Source organism: Accipiter gentilis, chromosome 17, assembly GCF_929443795.1.
Source record: "Accipiter gentilis chromosome 17, bAccGen1.1, whole genome shotgun sequence".
NCBI lineage: Eukaryota > Metazoa > Chordata > Aves > Accipitriformes > Accipitridae > Astur > Astur gentilis.
The window spans coordinates 12888942-12914640 of NC_064896.1; the positions used below are offsets into that span (position 1 = coordinate 12888942).

The following is a 25699-nucleotide window of genomic DNA, read 5'->3' on the forward strand; positions in this document are numbered from 1 at the left end:
GGTTTCTATTCTCCGTTTTGTTAATCAATGGATAAACAACAACATAATGCCAGGATATTTTTTAAAGATTTTGAAAACAGTTTTTGAACAACAACAACTACATCATAATGTACATATGAACATACTGCCTCTTGTTTTGCTGAACCCTGTAAATTATGTTTTGCAGTTGGCTCCAGGATAAGGTCCTGTATAACCCAGACAATATGGTGGTCTTTAAAACAAAGTGGAACACTTGCATAAAGAAACACATTTGTTAAATTGTAACATCAAGACTTCATCAGGCTAGTCCTCAGACAGTGAGTCCTCAAGGGTAGCAATGACATTCTTTCTTCCATTAGTAATTTTTTCTTGCAGGCTTATTGCAAGAAAGAACAATTTCTCAAAATAGAGAAACCTGGCTCTATTTTGACCAGATGCAGGAAAAGTTTCCTTTGAAATGCTTTTTTTATTAAGCTAGTTTGTTGTTCTTGCTCAGGTGGAGGGGGAAAAAGCGTGGTTAGTATATTGTTGGTTTTTAGAAACAAGTTTTGCAAATTCTCTTTTTAACACTTCTGGTTTTGTATTCCTAAGAAGGAGCCAGATCCTTCATGGGTGTAAATTAGTACTTTATAAGAGCCTACAGTCTTGTCTGTTTACACTAGTGAAGGATCTTGCCCAGTTCCCCAACCATATGTGCAGCCTGACATTTGAATGGAACTGCAATTAGCAGGGTTGTTTTTGTTTAACTTTATTTAGCACCTTATCTTCCCGCAACATTCTTGTCCGAGTACCAGTATCAACCATGAACTCAACATAGCTCTTACTAGTTCTGTTCTATTTTGGGCTAGAAGGAAAAATCCCCAGCACTCCAGATCAAAGAGCGCCTTCTGCTTTCATTCTGGGAATAGAAATTGTAACTAAATGGTGCAAAAAAAGGCTCTTGTTACCATGACAAATCGATTCACACCACAGTTAAGTCAGTCATAACTTACTCCACTACGCCAGAAAGTTATCCAAGCCCTCAAAATAACCTGTTATTAATAGCCAAACACACGCACCCTTCCACAAAGACAGAATGGTTTTGGTGTTGGTGAGAGACCCAACTTGTAGATGATGCACGTCTGCAGAACTCTGTTTAATGTGTTCTACAGTTTGCCCAATTACTCAGCTATTTGCTCCCTGATGTTATAGTAACACCGGGGACTGCAAGGCCTGTTGGCCAGGCTCTTATTCTTGCTACTTGTGTTAAGAAGAGCCTCCTGAAGGATCCCAAGTCTGGCAGAGCTCTGCTGCTTCCAGACACTGAAGTTCTGCACAAAGGGACAGAGCAGCAGGCCCTGAAGGCTCTGGTGGCCCTCAGTCGGAGGTAAGGGGTTGTACCCCAGCAGCTCAAGCCACCCACAGGCCTGGGAAGCACTTACTGGAGCACTGTCCCCACAGATGCTGAGTGGGCTGAGAAGGTGGGAAAACCTCCAGGGCTTCTGGGGAGCTGGCAGCCTTCTCCCTGGTCCCTATCCTATCACCTCCTGCAGCACACAGGGCCTCACAAAGGTAAGAGGCCACCTCCACACAGCCGTGTCGGTGACAAGAAGACGGGCGAAACAGGTCGAGGTCAGCAATGAGGAGAAGGGGTCCAGACTCCAGCCAGGCCTCGCTGCCCGGCCTCTGTCCTCTAGGGCTTACAGGCAGGGTCCTGAGGCAGGTGCAGCCCTAGAGGCGGCGCGCCGGCGCCGGGGCTGAGGCTGAAGAGTCGCCCTCGCTGAGGTTGCGCAGCTCCCGCCCCGCCGGCCTGGGCCCGCCGAGCAGCGCCTCTCGGCGGGCGGTACCGGGACTGCGGGCCGGGCCGGGCCCGCCCCCGCCGCGGCTTCCCCTCACCTTTCCCGGCAAGGAGCCGCCCCCGAGGGGGCCGGGCCAGTGGCGGCGGCGGGAGAGGGCGCCCGGCGCCGGCCCGCAGCTCCTGGGGCAGCGCAGCCCTGACACCGCCGCGCCGCCCCGCAGCTCCTGGGGCAGCGCAGCCCTGACACCGCCGCGCCGCCCGGCCTCCCCGAGCTGCCCCAGCCATGTCTTCCAGCTCACCCCCGGGCGAGCAGAAAAGCCGGAGCCTGGGCCGGCTGTCGCTGCCCAGGAAAGGCAGCATGACGCCCGGTAAGAAGCCCTCGGCGCTGGAGCTGGCCGAGAGCACCCCCAACGCCCACTACGCCCCGCTCTCCGCCGCCCAGGGCGGGCAGCCGCCGGCGGGCTGCAGCCCGGAGCCGGAGCGGCCGCTGCGCCTGAAGAGCGAGATGGTGGTGGTGAACGCCGACTGTCCGCGGCCCCCCGTCAGCCTCGACCCCCGCGTCTCCATCTACAGCCTCCGCAAGCCCCTGCTGAGCCGCAGCAGCGTCCAGGGCAGGGTCTACAACTTCTTGGAGCGGCCCACGGGCTGGAAGTGCTTCGTGTATCACTTCACCGTGTGAGTACCCGCCCCGCCGCCCGCCGGGCCCACCTGCTCCGCGCCGGCTTCCCGTTACAGCGGCTTGTCCTGTCAGCCGTGGCGGCCCCGCTGTCCGCGCCGAGCCGCGGCTGCCCGGAGCGGGGAAACTGTCTCCCGGCGCGGCCGTCGGTGCGAGGGGCTCTCCGGGCTGCCCCTCACGCCTGCCCGCCGTACCTGAAGCGTGAGGTGACCGCTCCCGCGCTGCCGCCGTGCCCCCTCCCCGCCTCCCCTCACAGGGCTCGTCCTCGCCGCGGAGGCGGGAGAGCCGCAGCCCCGGCGGTCTCCTCAGTGGCGGAGCTTTCCAGACCGGCCCGGTGCTCAAGGCTTGAACGTCTTGCAGATGCGGTCTTCTGAGGTGGTTTTTTTTTTCATAGGTGTGAAGCAAAACAAACAAGAAAAAGCCACGCTCCGCGGGGGAAGTTTCTCTCATTTTGAACAGAAATGCTGTATTTCTGTTCAGGAGCTTTTAGGGACATCTGTCAGGCAGAGCAGGATCTGGCTTCAGGCAATTTTCGTCAGAAAGTTACCCTGGGAGTTGAAATGAGTTGTTCATTCTGAGCGTGGAAATGAAGTAGGTAACAGTGTCGTCCATTCTTTAGTGATTTTTAGTGCGGGGACTCCTGATTTTCCAGCTTGCTGTGCAGCACCTGTTTCTGACTGAATAGGTGTGTTACCCGTGTTGCAGTCCTGTTGGGGGAGAACGAGAGACAGGTGATGCTCCTTTTCCTTGTCTCTTTTATTGCCCTTGCTCTAACTCCCTGTCCTGTCGTGTACAAATGTCATCGCTGTTATTTTTAGACAGGAAGGGGGACGATGACTTTTGCAAGATGTTAAAGCCGCTTAGCTGTAGGCAAGTTGAAAACTGCTTTGGGTGTAATATTCACTATGGAGCACGGCATCCACCCCGGGCCAGCATGTGGTAGGTCTGTAGTGCACAAGGATCTCAACAAATTCCTTCATGAGAAATCAGTACTTTTTGATTGAGATGTTGCAGTCTTGTATGACCCCTGAGCAATTTGCATATATTAAATGTAGGTAATAAGGTCAGGCAGAATCGTGGTGTCTGTTCATTGTATGCATGCACACACACACGTATATATATGTTACATGCATATATACATGCTTATTATAACAGCTAGAGGTAAAGATATTTTATGGTCCAAATACCAAGACAGAAGACTTAGATAAAAATCAGTTTTTATGACCTAATTATGGTATTCTGATTTTAAATTGTATTTCTAAGTAACTATTATTTTAAGTCAATTCAAGATTGATTGCTTATATTCCACATTTGAGGATTCTAGAGTCTTTAGGTAGTCAGGTAAGTGGTAACAACTTTATTTTAGTGGAGGGAAAACAGCTGTCATCTGAATGTATTTAATTGGGAGATGACTGTGTGCAGCTGCTGAGATAATTGTGGGCTCCATTCTCTTTAGCATTATGATAATGCCATTAGATGACAAAACAGCTAATGGCCATAATTATGAAGTGTCTAATAGTTGTGGTTGAACAATGTAAAACCCTTTCAGGAATAGGAGTCGTGTTGTGTGTCCCCGTCCCCCAAAAGGAGTTTTAGGCAGCCATCTTTTATGATTTCTGACCTCATTCAAGTGTCTTAAATTATGTATAGAAGGGACAGTAAATTGTGTTCAATATCTTAATTAATCTTCTCTAAACTTTACAATGGGCATAGGAAAATCCTGAAAAAAACCTTGTTAGATCCCTTTACCTAAGATTCTAGCTTGAATTTTAAATTATTTTTTTTTTTATTGCAAGTATTAGCAGTATGGATTAATCCTATCTGTGCAAGAATTAAGATTTTGCATTTCTACTTTAGGAAAGAGATTGTAATATGGATGGGAAGTCATTGCCTGTCTCTCCCCCCAATACACACTTATCCAGGCTGTAAGCATTAGCCCTGGTGTTTCTCCTCTTTCCAGAAGAGCTCTTCTGATGCAATGGTGAATGACAGTGGCAGTAAATATTCTCAAGCCTCTTTCTAAGTGTTGTGCAAATTCCTTCTCTTAGGACTCTGAAGAAACAGACTCATTTTCTACATTTTGCAGAGTGTGTGCCTGTGTTCTTAATTATATGCTGAAATGATTGAATTTGGAAACAACTCCAGAAATAGTTAATGTAGTTTGTTCTGGACCTGTATCTCTGGCTGGTTGTTGAAGCACTGTTTGTCAAATGGTAAGAGCTGTATCTACTGATTGCCTGTCACACTCTTTTTCCTGCTCAGGAAACTTAGTCAGTGGTACTAATAGCTAAGAACTGATATTCAGAACTGATTTTCCTCAGTTTTATATTATAATGTTTAGAAAAGGGAAGTTGAATATCGAGCTTTAATCCACAGATTCTATATTGCTATGTTTGTTTCACGTTGTTGAGATCGCCGTATGTTTTGGTGTGCAGCAAAGCCCCTTGTGTGCCCCTTGATCTAAAGGATGGAATCTGGTTATCTTGTACAGCAATAGAGGGTTACTGTACCAGATCAGGCCAATGACTTGTTTACTTCTGAATTGTTATTTCTTTCAAAAGGTGGCTGAAATACCTGTTTTCCAAGATGCAAAATGTATGTTTTCTCTCTTGTTGATCTTAATCTTGCAGGATAATTGGATTTCACAGTTGCTGATTAAATGAATAGAACTCTGCTCAGGTCTTTTCTGAGATTTGTCTTGTTTCTGCTCTTTGGTCTGAGCAAATATCTCAAGTGAGCAGAATAAGAAAAAAATTATTGTACCTCATTTATACTACATTTTTATAGGCTGTGGAAATAGTCTGTGTGGGGAGAAGGAATGGGGAATCAGCTATTAATTTACCACTCAAAAAACATGCCTAAAAATACTAGTGGAGATGATCGAAACTTTTATTTCAGCTGCGTAACTTGATTTGATGTTGTATTAAATTTCATTTAAGTATATGAAGTTTACAGCATACATACACTTAATTCTACCAATGCAAGTAAACCATGCTCAATAGCTGAACACTTACATGCGTGGCTTCTCCAAACACAACTGGTGGTTGCTTGGAAACTTGGATTTTGCAAGCAAAAGCTTGCCCTGTGGTATGGCTGCATGTATGGTAATGTCCTTCCAGAGCTACCAAACCCCCCTTGGCTGTCAGAGGTGAGGAAGTGGCTGAGTGCCACTGTTCTCAATGACCTTGGAGCTATGGCATCTTATCACACTTATCATAGTAGTGCACCTTGGGATAGTGGCTTTGAGAGGTGAAATGTTCTATGGCCTTAACAAATCAAGTTTCAGGCTATGTGAAGAGAGGTGGAGGGACAAAAGAAGCTTTAATTCTGCCCTTGTAGTGGCCTGCTGAAATACTGAGACTCTGTCCAAGTGTTGGAAATGACTGTAAAGAGTAAGTGAAGTCTTCAGATATCTTATAAAATTATTTTAGATGTAAGTGCGTGAGGGAAGAGCTTATTCTCACCTTCTTTAAGTAGTTTAAAATAAAACATCTTAAAATGTGCCTGAAGAAACTTAAGTTATAAGCTTTCTGGGGATTTTTCTTGTTCTCGGTATGGCAAATAAAAAACTTCTGGCAACATACACTGCGTGTTGACTCCACACGTTCTTTGAAGTATTGGCCGTTACCAGAGGGAACAATTTGGAAACCGATGGACCATTGGTCTGTTCCGGTATGGCAGCTCTCCTTTGTTACCATGCAAGATAATCAGCTTCTGTCTTATCTTTGCATGCGTGTACCTTGTTCAATTTACTTTGCCTTTGTATACATTTGGTTTAATTGGCAATGATTGTCATTGAGTTTGTTCAAATCCCAAGGTGTTTACATAAGCTTGGACTGGCCAGTGGTTGAGATTTGGGAGACAGGTCTCTAGAAGCCGGCAAACTCTCAGAAGTGTGGCTCCATCTGTATGCGTGCAAAGATAAGAAGCAAGGGTAGATAGAATATTCCAGCTGCGTGTGTATCAGGACTTACAGTAATCAATATGGCAATGCAGTGTTTACATAGTGCTGCTTACATACAATACTGTGAGGAAGAAGCATAATTCCAACTTAAAATCCCATTTTTGTCATGTTTCCAAATGTACTGCAAGCATACTTCCAAACCTGGTTCATAACTGGTGTGTGAACTGTTGAGGAGCAAAAAAGATCTATAAATCACTGTGTGCATGTGCTCACAGATGACTAAGTTTTCTTTCAGGCTGAGAAAACTGAGTGAAAAAAGGGGCAAAACATACAAAGTACTATGTTTTGGACATGAACATTGGGATGTTTAGGCATTTTTGGGGCTTGGAATCAGACTTTCAGATTATTACTTCTATTTTAAAAAGGAGATATAAATCCTCCAAAATAAGCATGGTTTTTCTAAGTGGAAGGAAAGAAAAATAATTTGATTACAGTTATATTCTTTCTGCTGCAGTCAGTTGCAGGAAGACCCAGGTTCAGCTTATTTTGGTCTGGTCAAGACTGAGGTAGTTTAGTTGAGGTCAAATTGGCCCCCTTGTTTTGGCATGTTTAAGAGAGATATTGTGCTCTGTGTCACGCAGAGACTGATGCAAACAAATGTTTGTTTTATTTCTATATGACTTTTGTCTATGAGCTCCTGTTGCTTGCAACCAGCATTTAGCGTTTATTTGTATTACTGGAGCCCGGTACTCCCATCCCTTCATCCTAGATACAATTGTAATAGTAGGAATCTGCCAATTTGTCAGTTCACGTTTTCAAGAGCATGGTGTGTTACAGCTGTGCAGTGGCTTATATAGATCCTTGAGGTCACACACATGCTCAAGGACTACAATTGGGAAAAATGAAGTGGAAACAAGGTGATACTTGTAGCTTCCCCCCCCAGCCCTGCCCCACAGTCTTGCATCAGATTTGCATCAGAGTGGACATTTTTGCAACCTAGCACTGTGTATCTATCAATGTGCTTGGTAACGATTTTATCTGAGACAAAAAGGGATTGGAAAGCTAACTTTACATATTCTCAGAGAGCAGGGAAGACCTTTTGCTTGTCCCATTATTGTAGCTGGTTGTACATGTGAGATAGTGTGCTAATGTTTAGGAGTTGCTGTTGCAGGTCAGCCCTGTTTGCTGATCAGCCAAATATTGAAGTTTTGAGTCTTGGCAGATTTTGGATACGGGTGAGGTGGAGAAGTGACTTAAAGGTTTTGCTGTTCCCTCCTTCCCTGCTGCATGCCACAGTGCAGCCCCTTAGCTACAATATTGCATGAAGGTGCTTCTTTAGGACTTGTGTGATTGAGATAGTATTTGGGTTGGCCAATATACAGCTTTCCACTCTTGCATTGTGCCGTGTTTCCCTATCTGTAACTTGACAGAAGTTTCATTTTTGCTGAGGACTGTCTGGCTGTCCTGTGACTGAGACCACCATGTCTGTGCCAAGAAGACCTCAGGAGTGACAGCATCGTTACAGGTCAGGAGGGCTCCCTATTTCTCTCTCCCAGAGGGACAGTAGAAGTTCTCAGTATAAGAAACGCAGATAATACATAATTGACTAAACTGCATAATTGACTAAAAATGGAACAACAAAAAAAAAAGAAATTATCCAAGTTTACTTAGTAATTGACTGTCATTAGAAAGAAAAGCAGTATCAGAAACCTGATCCTCTCAATGTCAACCACTAGTAGTTTATATCTGGAAGTCACTTTGACTAAACCACCATCTTTGCATCTTTTGTCGCATTAAATGATTGCTGCATGAAAATGATTGTGGAAACGTATTTAGATTGTTGAAGGGGAAGGTGAAAAACTAGGTATCTTCTAATTAAAATGCCTTTTGAAGGCACACAGTATCTAGCAATAGTTACAAAAATTCCACTTCTGTTCTGAAATGCATAGCACAATATGGTCAGCTTACTTGAAAAAAAACCTTGTTGAGTGTCATCTTGTCCTGTGGTCTGCAGGCAGACACAGAAGCTGCATGAGGGGAGCGAGTTCTGTTGGGGCAAAAAAGACTTTGTAATTGTACTAATGTTTAGGGGTTTTGAATAACTGATGGAAGCAGAAGACTGTAAACTTCTGAACACTAAAGCTCAGTGGAGACAGGTTGCATGCAGTGGAGAAACAACTCTGTGGAATGCATACATAAAAGTTATAAATGTATTAAATTTGCGCAGGCTTTCCTGGGGCTAGGCCTTCTCTCTTTTCCTATCATCCTTACAGTATAACATTCCAAGTACTTCTGTGGTGTTTGCTTTCCTCCAGGAAAAGAATTATTCTACCTCTAAAAGTTGCACATGAATGATCTTAAGAAAACCAGTAAGTGCAGTATTCACATTTCTGTATATCTGTCAAATGATTGGTTGGGTAATTCTGGCACACTTCCTTGCCCTGGCTCTTCAAGTGCCAGGGAAAAAACATGCAAGGCTGTATAGATATGCCTCTTTGAAAACTTTCATTGCAGCTGAATCAAGGCTAGAGTTGAGATTCAATTGCAGTGAACTAATTAGGCTGAGCTCCAAATGCCTGAGCGCTGGATGTATTATAAACAATGGTGCCAACATATGCTGCAGGGAACTATGCACAGGCACAGTGCTTTGCTGACTTTAAACTTGGCAGTACCTCATTAATTTTGTGTGTTAATAGATTGTTTAATGTGCATTAGTGGCCAAACACAAAAGCTGTGAACATTTGCTCATTGAGTTCCAGATGGAAAATAGTGTCTTGTTGGGGGCAAGGTGTTTTCTGCCTGCCACCAAGAGGTCCAAACAAGTTTCAAAGGTGTTGGAAACTTGCCAGTTGCAAATAAGCCTGATGGGTAGGCTGAGTTACAGAAGAATGTGTAGATAACTGAGTTTTTAGGTAAGGTACTAGCTTTCCTCATACAGTCATGCTTCATCTGGCATAATGGCCTGTGCGAACCATTATAATACCAGTAATGTTAATGGAAGAGCACATGAGAGAGTACATGACTATGGTAGTAGCTACTGTATTTTACCTCCTACCAGAAAGATATATATGTGTATATATATATTTATTTATTTTTTAATAACAGAGGGAGTGTTCAGTGCTTTAGTAGTCAAACTTAACATTAATTTGCTTTAGGTTTAGATAGTGATTTTTTTTTTTTTTTTTTTTTTCATAGGAAATTCTAAAGCTGCTCTAAATCAAGTAGTTTTCTTTGGCCGCCAGTTTGTGCACACCTGGAGGGCTAGAGAGGTGTTTGGTGTGAACTCTTCCCTTGTCTGGCATGATCAATTTTTGAGGACACATGGATTTTCATCTTCATCTTATAGTACAGGATAGTAAACTAACAGCTGTTTTCTATGTTCAAGACGATGTAAGAAATTGCACAACGTGCAAAGCAGGGCCTGGGTAAGTGTGTAGGTATCGTGTAAGTACTTTTTAAAAATCAAAAAACCACCAAAAACCAAAACAACAACTAAACCACACAAAACCCAAAAGTAGCGTCCCACATTTCTTAAATAGCAGGTTTGTCCCTTAACACCCACACTTTACAACAGAAAACCTAGAACCAGGAAAAATTACAATAAAAATTAGGCAGGCACAGGGGAAGCCAATGATTTCTTAGAGCTTAGGACAACCACTATGACAAAAGCAAGTTTTTTTTCTCTGAACTGCTTTAGAGTCAGAACTGCCAGTGGTGTAAATTAATGAACGCACATTTTCTCAAACCTGGCTGAATCCTTTTTCGAGCTTAAGAAAAGAATGTGTCTGTGTGTGGGACTTTATGCAAGGAATACATCAAGCACTAAAACTGCAGCCTTGGAATTTTACCCCTTTGAAAGTTATAAACTACCAAAAATAGGAAATTATACTGCAAATCATTAGGTGGTCTTTATATATTTATAGTAATGTGCCTAGAGTAGGTCTTTTTAGTTTTTCTCATATGTTTTTCACAATCAATGTGATGTTTTAATATTTTATAAAAAATGTTAACTAAAGCCAAAATAAACTTAGGACAGGGTTTCTGCGTCCTTTTAAGTTTCTTCTGCTTCTGCAAATATCGATCCTGATCTTTGAATTTCACATTTAAGTTTTCAATAGGAACGTAAATCTCTTGCATGTTTTGCTAATGCCAATGGACTTATGATATGTCATTTGACAATACAGTTTTGTCATATTTGTAATAGAAAATTGAAATGTTTTATTCGTAACTATAAAATCCCTTTTCTTTTGTGTGCCTTTTTCTGCTGGGGTTATTTAAAAAGCAAATGCTAGTGTATACTTCAAATGAGAAATACACTGTTCTTGGTGCACTAAGATCTTTAAATAGTAGCAAATCTTTATCTTTGTTTTTCCTACCAGGTTGTGCTCTTGTTTATAATCCATTAGCTTTACTCTAACACACCCTGAAAAAAGTAGAGAAATAGAGCATACATTTTCTTTTACAATAATAGGAAAGTATAATACATTTGTTGAAGTAATATCTGTTTTGATTCTGTAAGAAATGACCATTGTGTGTTTAACTTCACTATACGAATAGATATTTGCTTTCTAGTGGGAGCAACTAGTAAAGAGAAAAGGTAAGGACCAACCAATAAAGACAAAAACTTGTATGCACATCCCCCAAATTAGGGCAATTAAAATTACTTGGCAAGCATTGTTCATTGTGTAGAACTTAGTTAAAATTATTTTCTTTAAAATAAGTTATTTTTTTCTGAAAGACTAAGCATCTTATGGTGCTAATTTTGTATGAACTTTTACTTTGTCCATATGGCTGTTGTCTCTTGCCTGTAGTCAATATGTTATGTAACATATAAACCTGGGTTTTTCACCATCTCACAAGTAGTTTTGTTATTGATTTCTAAAAATAAATGGTTCTCCCACTGTCCTTCCCTAATTGCATGTGTACTAGCCCAGGCAAGAACACAGACTTGTCCCCTCTGTTTAGACCAGAGAGTGGTCACACTTGCAATAAGCTGCTCACTGTCGGGCAGCAGTCTTGAACTGGCACAAGAAGATTGTACTAGCTTGGATATGTATAACGCCAGTGCTCAGAAGTCACTACTCTCCTCTGCGAACGTACTCCCTGACGTCATGGGGATGCATTTAACTTTTTTCAGTTTTTAACAATTTTTTTTTCATTGCAGGGTTAATGTTGCATAATTTTATATGGGTTGGATAGGGAAGAAAATTTGGTCACAGTTCGAGAACAGAATGTAAATCATCCATCAGGTTACTTCCCTGGATTCTCTCCAAAGACAGTAGGATTAACAGCAGATGCATGGTGCTGGTGGCAAAGATTACAGAACCCTTGCTCATCCCTGGTACAACAAAGGCTGCAGTCTTTGTAGTGAAAGTGTCTTCCTTCTGTGAAGTAAGAAATTACCTTCAAAGAATATGTTTCTTCCTGCAGCGGCTATTGCCTTCCCAGCAAAACTGTGTCATCTGAAAATGGTCTGGAATTGGCTAGACTATTCTTTTTCACAAAAATCCTTGAGGGCACCACAGTCCAACTAAGAGCTACAGTAAAGGTGCCTTGTCTCCTGTAAGGATGTTGACAAGAAAAGCAAAGGAGAATGGATGCAGGAAATAGTTGCTGCTGCTAATCTCATTCTTACACCCTTCAAATGCCTCTGTCCAATTACCTGTGCAGGGCAATGGAGATAGGGTACAGAGACAAGAGGAAAGATCTTCCATCCTGTGGCTTCAGAAAAAGAGAACACCCTGTGCTGATCAAGTTAAGAATCAGTGGTGTTTATATTCTGTAGAACAAAAGCTTTATCTGTCCTTTACAAACTTTGGCAAATAGTTCTTAAAATTTTTTTCCACTTAATATTCCTCCTAAGTAGATCTAGTTGAGATTGATTTGTTTGTTTTTCACTCCTGTCTTAGAAGACACTGAAAAGTGGTCAAACCTGTCAATGAGTAAATAAATAAATGGGTATTGCTTTATCTGTAGTGTGAGTAAACTTCATGTGATTTTATGCTGTTATCTTATCCGTGACCCAGAAAGTATTGATAATGGATTATCTCAGCACTTCACACAAAATAAATGTGCTCACTGGATGTTTTCTATGTCAACAGGTCATCTAGCATCCTACTGATAAACAGTCTGAGCTCCCTGTTTTCAACAGTATGTAAAGTATATGACAGGTGCAGACATCTAAGTCTTACACGGTCATGTTAGATGTATGCCTTTGTAGTTCTCTTCATTCAGGACAGCTCTTTGTAGCTTTTATTTACTATTATGACATGATCTTATTTGGACAGCTATGTATTTGAACCATAAAAATGAGAAAAATGCTACAAGAATAAGGGAGAAAACAAGGCTTTTGGATTCTGCAAGTTTTGCAGCAAATGCAAGGCTGTAGCTGTACTGTGTTAATGCTAGCCATTTTGGGGCATGTGAATTGCTTGTTGCACTCTGATTGTCAAACACTGAGGTCCTCTCTTGATGACTTCTGTGGCAGGTTTTTTGGCGTGGCTTTAATATAAAATATGCATTCATTAAGTCTCACTGTAAAGTGAAACTGAGAAATTGAGCACGCTGTGCAAAAATGTGATGTACTATGAGAAAAGCATAATCTCTAGAAATTTTCAGTGGATACTATCTGTAAGAGAAAAGGAACACTAGCTTATATGTCATATAAAGCAGTGTATATAACATTCAAGCAGGTTTTGATACTAGCTGTTAGTGTCTGCTGAGGTGGTCTCTTTTTTCTGAGGAAAGTTTTATATCAAATGCCTTTCTCTTCAAACAAACAGTGTTCATTTCAGGAAACCTGCATGTGGTCTATGTTTGTCGTTATTGAAATGATGTATGCAAAGTGCTGTGTGACTCTTCTCTTGAGGGATTCTGCTGGAAACTACCTAGCAAGTAATCAAACTATTTCTAAGCACTTGGAGGAAATCAGCCCCTTAGTTTATACATTTGTTAGCAGTCAACATGGATTGGTCAAAACCCAGTAATCTGTCAAATTAATTTCAGACTGTGATGGAGTAAAAGGGTTTCTGGCTAGAGGGAAACCAGATGTTGCCACATATGTCTTTTATCAGATTCTTGATACTTCCCTTGTTTGCTTATGAGCATGGTTTGTTGATGAAATTGGTACTGTGTGGATAGGAAATGGAAATTGTGAGTACTGTATTTCAGCAAAGGTGTAGACCAACTGAAAAAAACCCACAACTGTCTGGGGGAGAATAAGAGCCACTCAAGGACTAGAAAACATGATGTTGTGATCTGAGGAAAGATAGCTTAGCATAAAGAACAACAGTGGAAGCTGGATGACTTGAAGTCTTCAAAAAAAGACTGCTCTAGGTAGGAGGAAAAAGATCTGTTCTTTGTGTTCAGATGAATTGGATAAAAAGTAATGGTTTTTAAAGCGCACTCTGAATTTCTTCTATTGCATGGGAGGGATAGTGGAGCAAAGAACTTCATTGCCTGGAAAGGCTGTTGAATCTGCTCCTTGGAAGGCTTTAAGAACAGTCTAGATGAATATTTATCAGGGTTCATCTAGGTGTAATTGATCCTGCTGCAGGATAGGTGTCCAGGATTTCTGCATTCACACTGTGAAAGGAATATGTGCAGATCCTGGGAGGAGTATGCGCAGATCCTGGGAGGTGGGCAATTTCTTAACCTTGTGACACTTCTGTATTTGACATGTGCATGTGTAAAGGTGGAGGGTTGGCACTCTTTTTGTCCCCAGCCTTTCTCTTTCTTCTCCACAAGTACCTTTTCTCCTTTCATGTTAGTTCAATCCAAAACCCACTATGAAGGTTTGTTAAACATGCCACCTTCACTGCTGTTGATGGCATCTCTGCAGATAATCTGGCCTCTGTGCTACCTGTGATGGCCAGATTCCTGTGACTGGGGGCTTTAGCTGTCTGGATACACGAAGGATATGTGCTGTTTAGATGCTTCCTCTGTTGATCCTTTCAGTGCGCTTACAGCAAGATGGAGTCAAATTTTAGAATCATAGAATCATTTAGGTTGAAAAAGACCTTCAAGATCATTGAGTCCAACCACCAACCGTGCCCACTAAACCATGTTCTGAAGTGCCTTGTCTATGTGCTTTTTGAATACCTCCAGGGATGGTGACTCAACCACTTCCCTGGGCAGCCTGTTCCAATACCCGACAACCCTCTCAGTAAAGAAACTTTTCCTAATATCCAACCTAAACCTCCCCTGCTGCAACTTGAGGCCCTTTCCTCTCGTCCCATCTCCAGCCACCTGACAGAAGAGACCATCACCCACCTCACTACAACCCCCTTTCAGGTAGTTGTAGAGAGCGATAAGGTCTCCCCTCAGCCTCCTTTTCTCCAGACTAAACTTTTAAGACCTTTCAATGCATTGTTGCTCTGGTAATAAGAAGTGCTCCTTTCCATCCAGTTTGTTCTGTCTTGCTGTTGAAACTGGCAAAGATGTTTGGGATGAAACATTACGTATAGTAGATTGTTAGCTGAATCCACTATATCTGAATTTACAGGCTGATTTAACAGTGAGCGGCTGATGGAGATCTAGCAGGTTGTGGTGGGTGGGTGGCTTTTGTCACACGGCTAAGAAAAGTGACAGTTGTATCAGAGTTTCAAAGGAAAATGTCTGCTTTCTGTTTCCTCTCTTGGCATCGTAATACTGAGCAGTGACAGCCTTGTTGCTGAAGCAAAGACCTTGCGTGCTTTGGGTATCTCATGAGAAACAGATCTATACCTTGGTCTCATTATGGGGAAGTTTAGAGAGCATCTTGGTTGTTAGAGCTCTCCTCCATCTGTTAGCAAGCATGAAGCTGGGTCTACATTGTTCACTACTGTTTTCTACTTTGATTTTTTTTTTTTCCATCTCAAAGTAGTTTCCTGTTTTTTTTGAGAATGGCCTAGTTTATTATCCTTGATAGCAAATATCAGATGCCTGGATCTTGGACAGAGTTACCAGAAATAATTTGCTTAATTTCTGTCCTTCTCCAGAGGGCCCCCTGCCCCGTGTGTGTTGTGTTTACTCCCACCCCTTTTTTGGTATCCCTCTTTGTAGGAGACAGTTAGACTCACAACTGAGCATGCTGTTGAATAGATTCTCCTGTATCTCAGGGTTGATGGGTTTTGTTGCAAGAACTTTTTAGTTTTGCCGTGAAAGGAGGTGTCAACCCATCTAGGACTTAATGGAGCTGAATGATCTCATCCACAAGTGATGGGTGATAGCTGTGCCCTTGAAAATCTGTAAGAAGGGCATTCTGTATCTCTCAGCTTTTGAGTCTCATTTTACCAGCAGATTATTTTATGAGCAATACTTGTTTCCTCATGGCATGTGACTATTTTTATGAGGCTCTTTTAGGCTTTCCGTTAGTCCATGAGCCAGCTCTAAGGTATTAACAGTAGCGATTGTGTCCCTGAAATTCAGCTGGTTAATGGGATCATCAAGACAGGTTACCCAGTATCAAGAGTTGTGTTGTAATAGGTGAACAGGTGACAAAATTGCCCTGTCTCTTGCTCAGTCACTAGGGCTAATTGACATGACCTTTGACTCGCTAGTGGCTGGTCCTTCTCCAGCTGAGATGTACCTATGTGCAGGAGGCACTTTAACCAGGTACTGCCTGGTTGTCACAGATATGTGGTGGCATTCACTTGTATGATTCTCCATGACAGATAAACTCAGGCCTTCTCAATAGTCCTCAAGATCGTTTGTGTGAAGCTGAAAGAGATCGAAGAACATAGCAGTCTCTCTGCAGGGTCTGAGTTAATATAGTATCTTTTGCAACACTGCAGAAGTGAAGTGTCCTTCTGTTGTCAAAAATCGCCAGAATTGAACATACCTGATTATCTTAATGTGACCTTTTTTGTAACGTGTCAAATGGTGACCTGGAGCAATGTCCTCACCTTTATCAAGTTCTGTGCTGTTCCACCAACATTTAGAGCTTGTGTGGTACTTCACTGAGAGGTTCTGTGGTTACTATTGGTCTGAAGGACTCTGTTTTGCCTACGGGTAGGACACACTATGTGGAAGTTGCTAGCTGAAAGTGTTTATCAAGAACCATTTCTAACAATGGGTAATAATGTTATCTACTGTCAGCTGAAGACTTCCGAGATGCTGAAATTCCACTGTGTCCACTCTTTCCCACTTTCCCACAAGAATTTGTTTGCATTGAATTCTGTATTTGGTAGGGAGTTGAAAGGAAAGATAAACTTTCATCAGATATACTTGTGTCCTGAGCAGAGGGAACACCACATGGGCTCACTTGCCAAATACGACAAAGCGGTGTTACTTAGCTTATGGTGGGGTGCCTCTTTGCCTACAGTGGATGGATTGTACGTGTAATTTATGTATTTCTAAGAGCTCCAATTACTGCTTAGTAACCTCTTTTCCTTTCTCTGTAAATTTTGGGGGAAAAAGATCTACAAATGCATGTTCTAAGTATTTTTTAAATGTAATTTTTTGTTGTGATTAAAAAAAAAAAGTTAATTGGTTTTTAACTTTAATTCCTCCACCCCACACTGAAACTTTATAGATGTTTTTAACTAGTGCTTGCCTATGTTGAATTGATAATTTTCTCAGTGAAAACTTAGGGAGGGGAAGGCAAAAATGTCATCCAGATACTTAATAAAGAAAAAGAAGTCTGTTGCCACAGCTGAATCAAGAAATAATAATGGATTTTTGTTCTGATTCTTTGTCAGGTAAATCTCTGATGCGCAGTAAGCTGCATTATGTTCCAGATTGTGTGTTTAGATGTTCACCTATGTATGCACGTATGTGTATATAACTCTTGAGTGTTACCAAGCAGTCCTGGTTTCAGCTGTGATAGAGTTAATTTTTTTTTCTAGTAGCTGGTATAGTGTTATGTTTTGGGTTCAGTATGAGAAGAATGTTGATAACACACTGATGTTTTCAGTTGTTGCCAAGTAATGTTTAGACTAAGTCAAGGATTTTTCAGCTTCTCTTGCCCAGCTAGCAAGAAGGCTGGAGGGGCACAAGAAGTTGGGAGGTGACACGACCAGGGCAGCTGAACCAAAGTGGCCAGAGGGATATTCCATACCATGTGATGTCATGTCCAGTATATAAACTGGGGGGAGTTGGCCTGGGGGGGTGGCTCAGGAACTAAGTGGGCACCAGTCAGTGAGTGGTGAGCAATTGCATTGTTCACCACTTGTTTTGTGTATTCCAATCCTTTTATTATTATTGCCATTTTATTATTGTTGTTATTATCATTATTAGTTTCTTCTTTTCTGTTCTACTAAACTGTTCTTATCTCAACCCATGAGTTTTACCTTTTTATTGCCCTGATTCTCTCCCCTATCCCACTGGGTGGAGGGGGGGAGTGAGTGAGTGGCTGCATGGTGCTTAGTTACTGGCTGAGGTTAAACCACAACTTTGCAAAAATCATTATAATGGAAATTGAGGCCATCATTCTGTCTTTTTCTACAAATGGGAACTCAAGGCGTAAGATTAAACTCAAGTTTTACCCTGTTTGGTGATAGTTCAAATGATCTTAAATATTTAAACAATTACTTAGTCATGCCTTCTGTTTGTTTTTATGAATTATATCTCCTCTGTTAAAAGGGATATTTTTATGATCTCCTAATGTTTCAATTGCCACCTGTTTAGAGGAAAAAAAGAATCAATACACCTTCATTTAGAATTGTTTACTTAATGATCCAAAACTCAGTAATAGAGCTTGGTCCAATCCATCAACTGCGACTAGCTGTGAGGTGTACTGGTTGCACCTGGCTTCAGGACAAACATGGTTTCGGAAGGAAGGAAGAAAAGCAGTCTTGTGATGTTAGGAAAACAACAGCCATGTGCATCTTTGGTTTCCTCCACCTCCCATATGAAAATGTAGTGTGATGATGCTTCTGTCTGTCTGCTAAAATGAAGTGCTCTGTGTTCATTGGAATTGCAGTCTCTTTCTCTTTCACACACATCTGTTTGTTAAGCAGACTTCATTGTTCTTTTTACACGGTGCCTCTTTTTGCCTTCTCCCCACCCTCCCATCCCTCCCAAATGCTCAAGCCATGTAGTGTGTAGAAGATACTTTGTATTCTGCTGAATTTTAGCCACCAGTGGCTGTGGAATACCACACAGCCATGGGAAAATTGTGCAAGTTTAGGACAGGAACTGAAGGCGGAAATTAAATCAATCGGAGTAATGTCCCCCATAGGCAGCAAATGATTAAAGAGAATAAAATTTGGCTACGCCACTGAGATTAGCACCTACCTTGTAAAATAAAACTTGTATTATAGGGCATGTCTTTTAACAAGCATTTAGTAATTGAGCTCTGTTTTGAATAAGTGGTTTTCCTATAGAGTTAGGAGAGGCCATGGTTGTGAAAGTAGTTTTGTCCGTTTCCCTGTTCTTCCATTTATGTCATGATAAATGTAGGGAAGAGCGAAGTGGTTTTTGTAGTATACATGTAGGGAAAGTGTTGCTATTGCAATGCGAGGAAGATAAATAGCCATGGGAAAGCCAGACAATGTATGCTTTTGTTCCCAAAGTGTAAACATGACTTCTTTATATTAATGAGCTGAAATAAGTTTGAATATGTGGAATGAAATGGAGAAAAATAGTCTAGACCCTAAGGAGTAAGGACTGCCTGTAAATTTACTTCTTCCTCGCAACTCTTCTGAGTCAGCTTTACTGGCTGCTTCATATCACTTTGTTTACAGAAGATGAGAGGAAAAGACTAGCTCTATTGGCACCCCGTGGACCTGAGTGAAACAATGAGATTTACTGGCTGTAGCTTTCTCTCCACTTCATATCTCTAAGAAATTTGATACTAGTCCAGATGGTTTTAAAAGACGTGTCTCCACTACTCTCCTAGACCTAAATGTGGATTATAATTGAGCTGTGACTGCTAGATCAGCCTGGATAAAGCTGCGTTAAGCATGAAGGTAGAGGGAACATATATGCAAACCCTGCACTTGTGCCAACTGGCAGGGCGTGAGTTGGTTCTGGCCCCAAAGCGAGAGACCCCCAACAGTGTAGGGTTGTGCCTGCGCTAGCAAAGCCTCTGAGAGGCAGGGCTTATTAGCATAGGTAGGCCCTAACATTTCTAGCTGGGACCAAAGTTGGCACTGAGCCTGACAGAGGTAGTGACTACACCTAACTGGGTAGACATCGCTGCTATGTACTATAGTATAATCTTCTAGGGCAGGGATCTTCATGCCTTGTATGTCTTCACAGCATCTAGTACTGCAGGAATAGTCATGGCTCTAAGGTAAAGGGACAATACAAATAGGTAGCCAGTCTGTACTTCTGAGTTTACCCTGCCCTGATATTGCACTAGTACCTTAGAGCACATTGCTTTTAGTACCCCAGGATAGGTGTTAATGCAGTGGCATCAGGGACTGACTGACAACTGTATCATAGATAAGATTTGATCCCTTTTCCTCCCTGACCCACAATTTCAAGTGAAATTGTAGGCTGTTCTAGCTGTAGTGAATAACAAAATCTGACTTCTCTCTCCCCTGACATCCAAGTCTAAAGCTGTTATCAGCACTGCTGTGGCTCTGTGAAATCACACTGGTGTTTGATATGGGGGGAAGTTGGCACCTCTGACAAGCACTGGAATGTCCCAGTCTGTCCTTGGGGTGCTGTTGGCATCTTTCACAGCAATAAAACTCCAGTCAACAGTCTTGATCATGGGCAAACACCAGCCAAGCGCACAAAAGCACTTATCACCTGTTAGGCTGTGCATTCATAAAAAGCAAAGTCATAAAAACCTTCAGTGGCTGACAGTTCCAGAGCTTACTGCTAGACTTGAAAAGAAGTCCTGAAGAACACAGGCTTCTTATCAATTTTAATTGCTGGGCGGTGGAAAGTTGTCATTTGTTTAACTAACGTCATCTGGTATTAGCAACTCTGGTTTACACTGTGTGTTATGTGTTTCTGGCAAGCAATATTCTGCTGAATGTAAAATTAAATTAAACAGAAATAGTTTGTTTTCAGGAAGAACTCAGGTTGAACAATTGAATTCAACAGGTAAAGAAGTGCAAAAATAGAGTCTGAAGAAAAGATTGACTGGAGGTGCATAGAGCAATGTTAAGATGTTGAATTTTAGACAGTTGGTTTTTTGAACTGTAGATGCTGCTATATTGTAATTACTTTGCTGCTGAAACCAAGGTCTGTATTACCTAATAACTTTAGACTGCATTTTTAAACATTGCATTAATGCTTATGCATTTATGTAAAAATAGAAACTTCAAAGTTAATATTCACAGAATAGTCCAATGTTCATGCCACACACTTAAAACCAAAATTTGTGCCACCTTTAGGGAACTGGGCCAGAGATAAAGTCACTTTGAACAGTAGCATCAACATTCGTAGATGGTTTTGCTTGTGAGAGGTATCTTTACGTATTTTTTGAAGTCAGCTTGCTGAATTTGAGCAGGCATCAAATTCCACATGGGTCTACAACTGGATCAGTAGAAATTGGTAGATGTGCAGGTTTTTGAAATGCCAAGCAAGCATTTTAAATGCAATTGAAAGTTCATCAGAGCTACTTTTAAACAAAATAGTAATAAGAAAACCCCTTGGATTTTAGTTTGAAAATTACTCAGGAACTGCAACTTTTAAACAAGAAGCTGATATGAAAAAAATGTGCACTTTATGGCAGCTGCCAAGGAGCAGATTGACAGCAGTTAGTTAATCAGGAGTAGCTGCAATGGAAGCCACTTCTCTGATCTCAGCTCTACCCCTTAAATAGCAGCTGTGTCCCAGAGTAATCAGTGTGGTATGTAGGTAGGATTTTCACACATGGTTAGGGAAGAGATGTTGGAAGTCCCTCACTAACTTGAAATGAGAGCTGGGTTCACTCACTCTCTGTAGCAACTTTAAAATCTTTAAATGAGACTTGACCAGAAATAACTAATTCTAGGAGCATGAGCGTGGCTGTTTGCATTTAATGCTTCATCCTTTTTGTTGAGGTGGTCAAGGAAGCTGGTCATTTGGGTGGGCAATTTGTTTGCAACTATTGCTAAAAGACATGTAGACATATTGGGGAAGAGGAAGAAAATAATGTGTAAAACAGTCCTGTTGGCACCTTAAAGAGGTGATAACAAGGGCATCTTTATTTTCATGCCACACATGTAGATGCTATTACCTCTCCTACAAATGTGTATGCCTGTTAAAGTGCTGCTTCAATGTCTGGTACTTGAAGTAGCATACAAACATCATTTCTCTATTTCCTTTCTTTGGATGTGTATCTGTCTTCATTTGAAATTCTTCTTTTTCCTTCAGCATTTTTGTTTCTCCTTTTTTTGGTGTGTATATGTGTTTCAACTTCTTTGGACTCTTGAGAGAGCAGTTGTGCATTAGATTAGAAAAAGCAGCAATGAGAAGCTAGAGCAGTTGTTTACTTACTGTGTTAAACTCTGTCCATGCCTAAAGTGGAAGGAAACTGCTTTTCCTTGTGGCTGCCAGTTGCCAGGATTTTAGTGTCGGGTGGTTTGGTTTTTTTGTGTGTGTTTTTTTTTTTTGTTTTTGTTTTTTTTTTTTTTTGTTTTGTTTTGTTTTTGTTGTTGTTGTTTTTGGGTTTTTTTTCCCTCCTGCCTGAGGAATTTCATAGTTGAAACTGCCTTGGCTTATGAAATACTGAACTATTGATGTCTCTTTAGTCAGCTTATGGAGAGGAACGCTCCTACTGGAATAATACATAGCCAAGCTATTGCTGGCTGGCTACCTGTGTGTGATTAAACAGAAGCAGGAGGTGGAATCAGTCAGTTTTCAAGTGGTCACCAGTTCAAGTCTGTTAGTTCAGAGTTCCCTGGCTGCATTACTACACTGCTGCCTTTGCTTAAATGGATAGGAGATGTGTATTTTTTCACTTTTCATCTTCATTTTTCTTTTACTGTTTCTTTGTATTTGTTAGCTTTTATTTTTCTGAAATGAAATAACAAATGTTCACCTTTCGAGCAAAATCTTTCTAAGCATTCACAATTCTAGCCAGGGAATGGATTTGCATTTTTGCGTGGAGCAAGCAGTTCCTATTACTCATGAAATGGGAGTGGCTTTTTAATAAAGATGCCGGATCTCTGCTATGTATTAACATAAAATAACTAGTACAGCAATTTTGTAGTGTCAACAGCTTGACAACCAAATGCTTTCTGAACTGCTTGTAAGCTCTGGTGTCAAAATAAACTCTGAAGAGCAAACTTTAATGCTTAATACATGCACTGTTTCTAGATTGGAAAGTCTCTCCCTAACCCAGTATGTAATACAAATGCATCTACGTTCCCAGTCTTGTTAGCTAGGAGACTTCCAAGGAATATGAGCTCTGCAGAAGGTATGGTACATGTAGCTATGAATATCTGAGTATATATTCTGAAGATTAATTGGCTGAATGTAGGCACCTTTTGAAAGGCACCAAGTCTTTACCTTCTCAGGCCTGTGCTGATATTAGATATTCTGTATTCTGTAATCTGTTTTGAGCAAGCTGATCTCTTGAACAACTTTACTGCCAGGTTGCCATCTCTTTTTGTGTGTGTGTGTGCACGCGCAGTGTTTACCACCAAACTGCACTGCTTCATGGTAGAGGTTGCTAGGTGTTAGGGTACTGCAGACAATAAATAATAGCGATCATGCATGCTGGAGTCTTCTGATGAAGTGTGGCATGGGACAGCCTCCACAATAATTGCTCCTTTTTTGCTAGCCTCAAGCACAGCTATCCTGTCTAGAGACTGGGACACATCCTGTTCAAAACAGAGTGCAGTGCATGGAATGGAAGGTGCTGTAAGCAAACAGAAGACATTAGTGGCAGGTGTTTCTGAAAGGGACCCTGCCTGGGGCCAGCCTAGTGAGCTGAAGCCTGCATCCTGGGGAATGTGGAGCCCTGCAGCCCAGCCAGTGGGATGGGGATTCCAGGCTACTGAAGAGCTCAGTTTCCAAGTTCTGCCAGGGAGTTATGATAACAATCTCTTTTGCTTTCAGTGATTTATTTTTTTTAATATATTTTTTTTTTCTTTTGTGGTAACTTGTATTTCAGTTTTAGTTCTCCCCTTTAGGTGGGACTCTTGCTGATTTCAGTGTGCTACAATATTTGAAATGTTGAGTATTTAAAAAAAAAAGTAATCAAAAGCCACTGTATAAGTGTTCATTCAGAGAGTATTCAAACATACTTTATCCTCTGATAAGATGCACTCTCATTTTTCTTCAGTCTTCCTGACCCGTGGGTCTTCCATGTGGGCCTGCCAAAGACATGTTTGCTCTATAACTGTATGATACATATCTTAGGAAAAACAAGAGGAGATAGAAAGCTGAGGAGAAATGAAGAGTGAAGAAGGAGCAGAGGTTTGTGTAATACCAGCTAAAGCAGTGAAGTTAAACAGATAAGATTTTGGTGAGATGGCAAAGTTAACCCAACAGGAAGGTTAAGTCTGGTTACCCTTGTTTGAAGAGCACTTCAAGCTCTCAAACATTGCTGGCCAGATAACTGCAGTAACACACTGAGGGGTACTTGTTTATCCCTGTTCCTTAACCATCCTGATATGTGTTTCCACAGCATAGAAAGCTTGTTGTAGTGCGTGGCTAGAAGTGTAAAAGCTTGGAAAGCCTCGTTGGTGTTTGCTGAATGGAGCTACCACACCTGAAGACTGCTGTCTAAATTCTTTTAGAATTCTCTAACTCTTGAGCCATTTAAAAGCTGTGATTTCAGGTGTGTGACAAAGGCTTTTATGAATCTGCTATTACTATGTCGTTTTCAGGCAGCTGGCAGGAACCATCTCTCTGGTAAGGCTAAAGTTTCAGTAAATAAGAGGCCCCCCAAATCAAACTAACCCTTCCTCCAAGAAAAATATTCTACTGAGGTTAAATTTAAAGAAGCCGAGAACCCGTCATTAATTTTTGCTTATATATTCTCTCAGATCTCCTGAAAACATCTGTGTCCCTATAATACAGTGACTGTTTATTCACTTGGTGGTGGTTGGGTATTGTGTATATACTGCTGTAAGGTGTCTGTATTGTGTACTTAGAAGCTAGCGTGGGTAGGCATACGGCTAACTTCTTGCTGGCTGGCATAGGGTTTCCTTAACTTGAATTTAGTGCTGTAAATTTCTGTGTTACCTGGCAAATAGATTTGCATATGTGTGCAACTTGCAACTAATTGCAGTGAAACTCTTACTAAGCTTGATCATGATCTTGCCTTCTCTCCTGTTACACCCATTTGAAAGCATCCTAAGCTACAATATACTTTGCTGTCTGCATCACTGCACCTTAAAATCCAAAGTCATCTTTATTCCAAATTCTTCAGCTACTTGAATGAGAACTGTAGTTCTCACTCGTGGATTATTGCAGTGCCAAATTGCAGTTGCAGAGCCTCAGCCTAAATCACCTATCAGCCTATGAACCTCTTAACCACTGGTAGTACTGTCATTAGTTCCTCTTGTGTGTAAACAGTGTTCGAGGCCCTGCATGAACCTATCCTTTGCTTTGTTTGAAAGAAAGTGCCCAAAACCAGAAAAAAACAATGTGCTTTCTTTCAGGTCAAACTAAAAATGGTTTTGGAACTCAATATGTATATGTTGTACTGTTAACTCAGGGGTATTTTCCAAATATTTTACTTGAGAACATAGCAGTTGAGGCAAAGATCAGATCAAGAAATCTGTCATTCTGAAGGCTGTATCCTTTGTGGTGCCTGATGCAAACAGGGACCAGGGAACCAGGCTGGCCAGTGGTTCAGTTTCTTGTATGCTTTTGAATCAGCAAAGCTTCAGGCGGTGATAACAAATGGACTTTAAATAATTTCATTTGCTACAGGAAGCTGTAGTTTTGCATCTAGAGTATAAATAATACATTGTGTGTAATGGACAGATTTTTAATTTATTTTTATGAACTGTGGGTGCTATTTTCATTGCTGCTTAGACAACACAGTTCTGCTGGCAATTAAAAGGATCTGTGCACTTAGGAGTTTGAAAAAAACCCATCCTGAATAACTTTACAAATAAACAAACCCAAAATACTGAAGAAAAAACCAAAACAACAAGAAGCCAAACTCCTAAAACCCTGACCTTTGTATTCACTGCTCAGCGTTACAGCTGATACAGGAAAGTAACTACATGTTAGAATTATTAATGACTTCTCTAGTGTATATACTAAATATTTAGAATGTTCTCATATTACCACATAATAATTTTTTTTGCCAGGCTGAACTGGGACTCAAATTGTTAATGTTGTTGATTTAAATCTTGACAGTTAAGATGTTGAAAGTTACCTGTCATTGCATAATCTTCAAGCTTAATTTATTTTTCCCCGTATGTTTGGGGTGATGGGAAACAGTTATGTTTAAATCTAGTTTCAGGGTCTATGATAGCTGAGGTGACAAAGTTGGAGGGGGGAATAAAACTTATATTGAAATCATCTAGGCTGAATA

The 25699-nt window shown here is 41.3% G+C and overlaps 1 protein-coding gene across 2 annotated transcripts in view; it reads left to right on the forward strand.

Moving 5' to 3' along the window:
* Positions 1-1969: 1969 nt before the first annotated feature.
* Positions 1970-25699, forward strand: part of KCNQ1 (potassium voltage-gated channel subfamily Q member 1) — a 369743-nt gene continuing 346013 nt past the window's right edge. For both annotated transcript variants that reach the window (XM_049821099.1, XM_049821100.1), the window contains exon 1: positions 1970-2431. In XM_049821099.1, the coding sequence (XP_049677056.1) occupies positions 2040-2431 (392 nt within the window). In that variant the 5' untranslated portion in view covers positions 1970-2039. The remainder of the gene's footprint in view (positions 2432-25699) is intronic.